The sequence below is a fragment of the Lycium ferocissimum genome, chromosome 9, assembly GCF_029784015.1.
Source record: "Lycium ferocissimum isolate CSIRO_LF1 chromosome 9, AGI_CSIRO_Lferr_CH_V1, whole genome shotgun sequence".
NCBI classification, from domain to species: Eukaryota; Viridiplantae; Streptophyta; class Magnoliopsida; order Solanales; family Solanaceae; genus Lycium; species Lycium ferocissimum.
Window position 1 is genome coordinate 28744579 of NC_081350.1, and position 9910 is coordinate 28754488.

The 9910-nt window shown below is 34.8% G+C and overlaps 1 protein-coding gene across 10 annotated transcripts; it reads left to right on the plus strand.

The window, feature by feature from the left end:
- The first annotated feature begins 2087 nt into the window (after positions 1 to 2087).
- On the plus strand, positions 2088 to 9622 carry LOC132030166 (protein argonaute 4A-like). 10 transcript variants are annotated; one of them, XM_059419679.1, is made up of 23 exons: positions 2088 to 2218; positions 4335 to 4504; positions 4621 to 4826; positions 4927 to 5142; positions 5215 to 5351; positions 5425 to 5522; positions 5593 to 5690; positions 5788 to 5950; positions 6026 to 6142; positions 6218 to 6325; positions 6440 to 6502; positions 6585 to 6698; positions 6793 to 6961; positions 7057 to 7169; positions 7262 to 7399; positions 7485 to 7615; positions 7766 to 7831; positions 8241 to 8304; positions 8388 to 8499; positions 8592 to 8665; positions 8756 to 8850; positions 8946 to 8977; positions 9122 to 9622. In XM_059419679.1, exons 2-23 carry the CDS (start codon positions 4349 to 4351, stop codon positions 9295 to 9297), a joined length of 2646 nt encoding a protein of 881 aa, XP_059275662.1. In that variant the 5' UTR covers positions 2088 to 2218; positions 4335 to 4348; the 3' UTR covers positions 9298 to 9622. The 10 variants fall into 10 exon arrangements, with proteins under 10 accessions (XP_059275662.1, XP_059275660.1, XP_059275669.1 ...); XM_059419677.1 differs by having other exon boundaries at positions 2161 to 2218; positions 4320 to 4504; XM_059419686.1 differs by lacking the exon at positions 2088 to 2218 and adding an exon at positions 2925 to 3202.
- The last annotated feature ends 288 nt before the right edge of the window (positions 9623 to 9910 follow it).

A 9910-nucleotide genomic window follows, 5' to 3' on the forward strand; every position in this document is an offset into this window, starting at 1 on the left:
AGATTATGTAACTAATTACAACTCTTGGAGTAGCCTGATTTCGAATAGTTTATTCAAGATCTGATAATTTTTGTGTACCCATTTAAGAGTTAAAGTTTTGTTTTATTTTCAACCAATTAGTATTCAACTTATATTTTGCTTTATATTTTTTGACATTATTATTATGAGAATACCAATAACACTTTTTAGTCGTACTACTCTTTTTTTTTTTTTTCGATTTGCTTTTCTCCTTGTTTGGTAGGCAAATATCATTAAGAAAGTTAAATTTAAATGTTGTTAAACTAAAATAGCTTAAAAGTCATAATAAGCAGACTCATTATCTATTTAAATGATGTTAATTTTTTAAATAATGGCTCATATCTTGTTCATATAACATTAATTTATTAACCATAAGTAGTTAACCAACTTTTTGTGAGTTGCCTTGCTAATTTTGATAATTATGTGACAACTTACTATATTCATATTTTTTTTTTTTATAATTTTGACAATTAAATTTTTGTTTTGCTATTTTTTCAAAAAAAATTTAAATAAAGGTTAAACATCCAAAATATGTATAATATGTGTATATTTAGTAAGAAATATCCCAAAAAACTACGAGGAGATTTTTGTATATAATATGTATCATTTGTGTATAAAAATTAACGCAAACACTATCTCTAATGTATAGAAAATAAAATATAAAAAAGGTGTGTATCATTTTTGTATATAATATATCATTTTTGTATATAATGTGTATTATAGAATAGAAAATAATATTTTTTGTATATAATATGTATCATTTTTTGTCTAGAAAGTGTATATATAATTCCAATATATCTCTATAGAAAGTGTATCATACGTATAAAAATGTATCATAGAAACCGTATCATTGTGGTATATAATATGTATCACTATTGTATATGTAAAAAAATATATCATATCATTATTGTATAATATGTGTATAATAAATATATAATTAACGTATAATTTATGTATAATAAGGAAGCATTGCCATATCAACATCACATAAATCCTTAAAAAAAATTACTGTATTAGGGATCAAATTAATTAGTTCCATAAAAGTAGTACATTAATAGAGTATAAATAAATAATTAAAGAGGTTAAAGGGAGTGAAATTAGGAGAGTTGCAAGAAAGAAGCATATATGAAAAAGGACACGTAGAGGTGGGGCTCATTGTTTCTCTATACTAGTTCTAGGACTGGCAACAGAGCAGCTGCAGAGGCATATATGAAAATAGGCTATCTGTTGCTACCCCTACTACCCCATATACATATACTACTAATATACATACACATCTTTACATATGCAAGTCAAAAAATTTCTCTCAGAATATAACAAGAGTTGTTTTTTTAAGGTTTTTCCTCTCTCTAATATCTCTTTCTTTGTGTCTGTGTTCTTGATGTATTTTCTTGTGTTTTAAGGATGGGTACATTAATGTATAATGTAAAACGTGACTATATGTTTATCCTATCTGTGTTCTTGAAAGATATCTTGGTTTTCGTTTTTGTATACTATGGGGTTTTAAGGAGGGTGTTCTACTGTTCTTAGGTATCTTCTTCTTCTTCTTTTTTTCTTTGTTTTCTTATGGGTACGTAACCTTTATGCATTCTTATGGATTTTCTTGTTTTTTTAACATATATACTACGTATGGGTTTTCTGAAGAGGGGTGTTTTTAGTTTATGTAGTTAATGACCCTTATGCATAACTCATATATGTATTCTTTATGTATACCGTAAGTATTTTTCTGCATGTCAAGTGGTGGTGATATGGTTTTTTTTTTTTTTTAATGGTTTTGATCTATGAGATGGTTTGTTGCTTGGTCTTCCATTGTTATTTCACTTTTACAGTAAACCCATTGCATTGGAAATCGTTCTGTTTCTATTTTTGGTAAAAGGGTTTTGAATTAATACATGTCATTATGGGTAGTCTTTTTTCTCTTGAGTTATTGACGTTGGCTAGAAAAGGAAAGAAACTTCAGCTTTAATTTCTATCTCAGCTGTTATCAGTCTTTTCATTTCTTTGAGCTTTATTTAGTTGTGCTAATTACTACTACCCTTTTATTTATTGTTAGTAAAGTTGCAGTCGTTTTTAAGTAGCTAAAGAGTCGTCTACTTATCCTAAAGTAATATTGTACTGCCATTACTTATAAAGGAAATAAATCTTTTGCAGGGATTCTCTAAGGTCTACTTTTCTTCTCTTTGGGGTTTTAAAAACTGAGGTATCTTCATATCTTCTCTCTCTATGTATCTATATGTGTGTGTGTACTGTATAAGGTGGATTTATTTGTTTATGGTGAGTTTTTGTTTGCTCTCTTTATGTGTTTCTGGTTATTCATGTTGAGTCATGCATATAACAGTATTTGTAAGGAGAAAGAAAATTTGTGTTTTGCTAGTTTTGATTCGTATGATCTGATTATTATTTTTTTGCCTTTTGTTGTATCAGTGTGTGTCTCTGCTTTAGTGCTATTTGCATGTTGAGTGTGTGTGTCTTTAGCTCCTCATTTATGGAGTATCTGTTTAGTCAAACTCTTGGTCCAGTTCTATGTGCTGAATCTGTTTGCCAAAAATGAAAATCTTAGCTCTTTTTGGTCCTAGTAGTACTTCATCTTTAGCTATAAAGATGAAATCCTTTTCCCTAAAAAGCAATAGACTTAATTTGTTTTCTTTGTACCAATTATATTATTCATTCGTAAATTGTGGGTGCATTCACCAAAAAAGATTTGCTAAAAAAAGAATATATTTGTCCTCTAGTTCTTTTTGCATAAAAGTGGAACAGGGATGTGGTTTTATCTTTACCCACAAAAGCAAAGAAAATTTGAATAATTCATTTTTCTTAGCTGTTGGCAGAGGCTTGAGGTCTACTAAATTGTTTATAAAAGATTGGACTTATCATAGGTTGGCTTTAATACTATATTAAAGTATGTATTTGCCTTATCTAAAAGCTTAAGTTGTTTGAAGGGGTGCATTTTTATTAATTTAAATGTATTATGATATCCCTTCGCGCGTGGGTATGCAAAAGAATCTAAGCATCCAAATCTAAAGCTTAACATGAGGGTGGAGTAATCGACTACACAACCCAAATATAATTCAATAGTGTACATTTTACAATGTTATTCTTCTTATATTTACTATCTGCAGTTTCCTCTAGCTTGAGCTACATATAGTAGAGAACCATTTGTAGCATGTTCTATAGGGATTTTATGGTACATCAAGATTTATTGCAATTAATTTCCTGAGAAGTGAGATGACAACTAGTAATTGTTCAAACTTCGATGTACCATCATTATGCTTCTAATTTCTCTTTTTTTCCCCATCATCTTAACCTTTTTTGGCTCTTTGTTTTAGCTTCTTTCTCTTTTTCCTGTTTTTCCTTAAGTTTTTCTTGGGGATGTTGTCGAGTGCCTTATTCTGCACTGATGTGAATACTTCTTACAGATATAAGATTAAATTTGGAATAATATTTGTAGTATGATTTTCAAATTTTGTTGGTTATGTGGCTGTAACTGCACTCTTTAGCTAATATATATTTGTATGCTAATGTTCAACCATATAGATGGTTGTTACCGTTCTCAAAAAAAAAAAACCATATAGACGGTTTATTGGTAGGTAATAGTTTGATCATGTTTGAATGTCCTATTCCCATTTCATTTCAGCTTAAGTCCCTCTGTTTTAGTAAATTTCATCTTTCAATTGACTAAGTGGAATTAATACAGACAAATTCTTTGGTCTATGTTATGTGCCTTTATTGTCTGTGCATGCATGTATACTGAGCTTGTGTTTCTTCATCTTCTCGAATCTATTACTCTTCCTGCTTTGACTCCTTAATGATATGTGGTTGTATTTGTACTATCCTATCTGCCACCACATTTGAAGCATTTGCTGCCTGCATAAAGGGTTTGAAATCTATCCTCTTTTCCACCCCTTACCTGTATTGACAATTCTCTGATTATAATTCTTATTGCCAGAGACTGCAGCATGTCTGAATTTCACTAGAGATAAAAATTCTGAGCTTGTCTAGCCTTTGTCCTGTTGATATGTCTGTTAAAATTACACCATGTTACAACATTCAATCATATCACATCATTTTTGTTTTGTTCTTTTTGGTACCAATTAAAATATTGATTAGTAAATTTGAATTCACTTACTGATCATTTAGAGGTATTAACAAACTGACAGCATATATAAAGCAGACTTGATTATATTTAGGTCTTTTCCCACCTGAAAGATGATACTGTATCATTTTGTAAAGCTAATGGCACTTATAATTCCATTACTATTGCTTTTAACTTCTATCTGAATATATTAATGAATTGAGTTTAGTTTCTTTGGTCTTAGGTTAATTACTAGAAATGGCATCTGCTAAAGATGAAGCTACAACAACAAAACCAAACCGTGCTCCTATGGCTCGGCAAGGAATAGGTTCAAAAGGCCAAAAGATTCGCCTACTCACCAACCATTTTAAAGTAGGGATGACCAATTCTGATGGGCACTTCTACCATTATAGTGTAAGCTTTCATCTATTTATATTACATTCAATTTCATTGAGCCGAAGTACAATGTGCAACCTGAATTGAATAAATCTCAAAATTGAATTGGATAATAATGATCATTATTGCCTCAGGTTGCTCTAAATTATGAAGACGGAAATCCCGTAGAGGTAAAAGGCATTGGACGAAAAATTCTTGACAAGGTCCAACAAACATATTCAATAGAGCTGGCCAACAAAAATTTTGCCTATGACGGGGAGAAGAGCCTGTTCACTATTGGTGCACTACCGGGTAACAAGTTTGAGTTCACTGTTGTCCTGGAGGATATCTCTTCGTCTAGGTGCAGTTCCGAACTTTCTTTTTAGCATCTCTATTAAATGCTTTCCTTTTAATATAAACCAATTGTATTTATCAACTAAAGTTTTGCTTCATGTGTACAGAAGCACTCGAGTCAGCCCTGAAGGGAGCCCCAGTGAAGTTGATCGGAAAAGGTCAAAGAGGCAGCCTTGGTCCAAGGCATATAAAGTGGTAATTAAGTATGCTGTGAGAATATCGATGCAAGCAATTGCCAACGCACTACGGGGACAAGACTCTGAACAGTACCAAGAGGCTGTGAGAGTGCTTGATATACTTCTGAGGCAGCATGCTGCCAAACGGTATGGAGTTTGCTTATTTTTCTGCTTTGATAACTTTTCTGGTTTACTAAAACTCGTGTTTTTTTGTTACAGGGGCTGCCTTATTGTGCGCCAATCTTTTTTCCACAATGAGCCTAGAAACTTCGTTGATCTTGGTGGAGGAGTCCTAGGATGCCGAGGTTTCCATTCAAGCTTTCGGGCCACGCAAGGAGGCCTTTCGTTGAACATGGGTAAATTTTTATCCAGAAAATCACTACATTTTCTCATCCCCAATTCACTATCTTATAACTTATGAATTTGCAGATGTATCAACCACAATGATTGTGCAGCCTGGGCCATTGATAGACTTCCTTCTTGCGAATCAAAATGCAAGAGATCCTTACCAGATTGATTGGTCCAAGGTAATTATTACTCATTCTCTTTTTCCTGCAACAGTAACTTTTTAATTTTCATATTTGCTCCTCTGTCCAGGCAAAGAGGACGCTGAAGAGTCTGAGGATCACGGCCAGCCCCTCAAATAGGGAATTCAAAATCACCGGCCTCACAGAAAAGCCTTGCAAAGAGCAGACGTCAGTTTGTTCATTATGAATCCATTTTTCCTTTTCACATTTTCTTGACTGATTTGCTGTGGAGCACATATTACATCTCAGTTGTTTTGCATTTCAGTTTCATGTTGAAGCAGAAAAGTGGAAGTGGGGAAGTGCAAGAGGTTGAGACTACTGTTTATGAGTACTTCACTCATCATCGCCGTATTCCTTTGCGATATTCTGGAGATTTCCCTTGCATTAACGTTGGCAAACCAAAACACCCAACTTTTATTCCTCTTGAGGTACTAGACAAGTTACATTTCATATATGCAGCTTTTAAGGTTGTGACCTCACAATTTTTCCTTCTATCTTGTCAGCTTTGTTCTCTGGTGTCTCTGCAGCGCTACACCAAGGCGTTGTCCAATCTACAAAGAGCAGCCCTTGTAGAAAAATCCCGGCAAAAGCCCCAAGAAAGGATGAGAACATTGACTGATGTAAGCTCTTGAATTAATTGTAGCTTGTCCTCATTTCATTCAAGCTATGCATTTCACTGTCATGTAAACTTGCAGGCTCTAAAGACCAGCAACTATAAGGCTGACCCTCTTCTTGAATCTGCTGGTATTTCAATCAATGATCAGTTTACTCAAGTCGAAGGTCGTGTCTTGCCAACACCAAAGGTGACATAGTCGATGTTCAATGTCCTTCTGTTGTTGATCTCTTGTAGATTATAGACTTTGAGTTTGTACAGTATGGCTGACAAGACTCAACATTTCTTATTACTTGTACTACAGTTGAGGGTAGGGCATCAACAAGACTTGCTTCCTATAAAAGGAAGGTGGAATTTTAACCAGAAGGTAGGCATCTCCTCAACATTTTTTACTTTCTCCCCATGATTAATCAATGCTAGTCCACTGAATTGGAGTCTTAACAAAACAGCAATTGGTTGAACCGGCCAAACTCGAGCGTTGGGCAGTTGTGAACTTCTCTGCCCGCTGTGATATCCGTAAGCTTTGTATGGATCTACAAAGGTGTGGGAAAATGAAAGGAATGGTGAGTACCTTTCCAACTCTGGGGTGCAATATGTGCGTGTGTGTTTGTTTAAATCATACTTCTGCTTCATTAACGTGTTCTATCATCTATGTAGTTTATCAATCCACCATTTGCTCATATCTTTGAGGAGAATCAGCAGTTCAGGCGCAACCCTGCTCCTGTGAGAGTTGAGAAGATGCTAGAACTGTTGAGATCAAAACTTCCAGATGCACCTCAGTTCCTTCTCTGCATCCTACCAGAGAGAAAGAACTCTGACCTTTATGGTTTCTTTCTAAGAACCAACTAATCTTCGTTTCTTCTGGATCTTACATTTGAAATTTTTATATAATAATGTTTCTGGTAATTTTCCCTATTGAAGGCCCCTGGAAGAAAAGGAACTTAGCTGATCTTGGAGTTGTTACACAATACATTGCTCCTACAAAGGTCAATGATCAGTACCTTACCAATGTGCTCTTGAAGATCAATGCAAAGGCAAGATTTGAATTGACAAAAAGTTTTTACACCAATTATTAGTGACTCCTGATTGATTAAACATCTCTTTTATATCTGGTGCTTCTTTGCAGCTGGGAGGCATGAATTCCTTTTTGACTATGGAGCTTAACCCTGTATTACCTCAGATTTCAAAAGTCCCAACTATCATTATTGGGATGGATGTCTCTCATGGATCACCTGGACGAGCAGATGTTCCATCCATTGCAGCGGTAGTAAAAGATTATTGCTCGTTTTATACTCTGCTTACTTCTCTTGGTCTTATATAACACTGATTTTTGTATTTGAAATCACCAGGTGGTTAGTTCTAGACAATGGCCCTTTATTTCACGCTATCGAGCAGCTGTTTGTACTCAGTCACCAAAGCTGGAGATGATAGATTCTTTGTACAAGAAAGTATCAGATACTGAAGATGAGGGCCTTTTCAGGTAGTTGCTGACTCAATGTCGTTGTTCGTTTTTAAATGTTTATATTTATTGTGTCGAGCTGATTATAATTGATACTAGAATACTCTCTATGCTATGTAGTACATTGAATGTCCCCATTTTTGTTGCTTAAGAAGTTTGTCCTGTTTCCAGGGAGCTGTTGAAGGACTTCTACACAAGTTCTAACAATGTGAAACCTGAACATATCATTATTTTCAGGTATAATTTCTAAAGCAAGTTAAGCGAACTGATTCAGTCTTGAAATGGTTGCTCAAATGCAGTTCTGTGAATCTGGAACTAGATGTTGTCCCATATCTACATTTTGTCCAGAGTTTCCCCTATTTGTCACAATCTTTTCTCCCCTTCTCGAGTAGACTTGAAGCAAAAACATAAAAACAATGGAAGACATTACTTCTGAGGGCTTTAATTCTTGTGTGTACCTGCACTGTGCTTTAAAGTTCTCTAATTTATTGCTATATTGATTTTATGGAACATCTAACTTAAGGATAGACTTAAACTATTACATCACAGCACTACTCTCGAGACCAAAGCATATTTTATGGTTCTTCTCATTCCTGCACATTAAAAGTTTATCATTACTAATGATTAAGCTTCCATCGATGTACAGAGATGGAGTTAGTGAGTCCCAGTTCAACCAAGTCATAAACATCGAGCTGAATCAAATTATCGAGGTTTGAATGTGCAGTAACAGCAGCTTAGTTTTTCCATGGCACCTGTTCTCTTTCTGATCACCAAATATGACTGTATTCTCTAGGCCTGCAATCATTTGGAGGAAAATTGGTCTCCAAAGTTCACAGTCATTGTTGCACAAAAGAACCACCACACAAAGTTTTTCCAGACCAACTCATCGGATAATGTTCCTCCTGGTTTGTACTTTTAGCTACCTAACTTGCATTATTAGTGGAGTATATTTTGATTGATTGGTTCTGTAGAAACTTCCTTGAAATATCTATGCCAGGGACTGTGATTGATAATGCCATCTGCCATTCAAAGACCAATGACTTCTACATGTGTGCTCACAATGGGCCTATTGTGAGTTTGTAAATCCCTTCTTTGAGTCAGCTCCACGATTCTTATTAATTGCTTCCCGTGATGAGTTTCTGTCATCTTTGTGCTATTCAGGGAACAACACGAGCCACACACTACCATGTTCTGCATGATGAAATTGGATTCTCAGCAGATGACATGCAAGAGCTGGTCCATTCTCTGTCTTACGTGTAAGCAAGCAATCTCCTTCTATGAATGGATGCTACTACTTGTTCAAATTCTTCCTTGAGAGGTTTCATTTATCTTTTCTACTACTGGACTGCAGGTATCAGAGGAGTACCACAGCCATCTCTGTAGGTAAGAATAATCATTATGTTTTACTAGTACTGTTTTTTCTGAAATTATGATTCTTTACTGGCTTTTAAGGTGTTAACGATAGAATATGATCACATACTATTCCTCCTATGGTGATCTGATGAGCTTCGTTTTCTTTCCGTGCAATTGCACCTATATGCTATGCCCATTTGGCAGCAGCACAGGTGGCGCAGTTTATCAAGTTTGATGAACTGTCAGAGACATCCTCGAGCCATGGTGGAGTTACGATAGCTGGTGTTGTTCCGGTCCCTGCATTGCCTCGACTTCACAAGAATGTGCACAGTTCGATGTTCTTCTGCTGAGTCCTACACCTGGAAAATAGATTTGGAGAAAAAACCTACTCTTAGGGGAAATTTTTGGGTTCTGTAATGATGAGTCTTAGAACTCAGTATTATCACTGGAAGTCTGGTATTTTTTATCAACATTTATCTAAACCACTGTTGGTGGAGAAAACTCTCTTATGCTAATTTCTGGTTATGTTGCGATGAATGCCAGAAATAAGTAAATTATAGTCCTTGTGCCATTGCATTGGCTTGTTTATGTGAAAGAGGTTTTAGAAACACTAGTTTTGTTGTTAACCTTTCTGCAAAATATTACTTAAAACTATATGACAAGAAATTTGGTGCCCCTTGAGATTTGATATGAGACAGGTCTACTTAGGTGCATATTCTGTTGTCTTTGCTAACTTAATGCTTTTCCTTTTTTCCTTCGTTCGTCTCTGGTTTTTATTGCAGCCACAAGTTTATTGAAATTCTTTGTACTGTTGATAGCAAATGGTTAAGACAAAAGAATTGATTATTTCATCATTTTATCTGGAAAATCAGGGAGAGATTCGACAATCTATTACAGTATTGTCCTATACCACGGAATGAGTTTCTCTTAAAATTAATAAGAGGCTATGCAAGTTAAAGATTT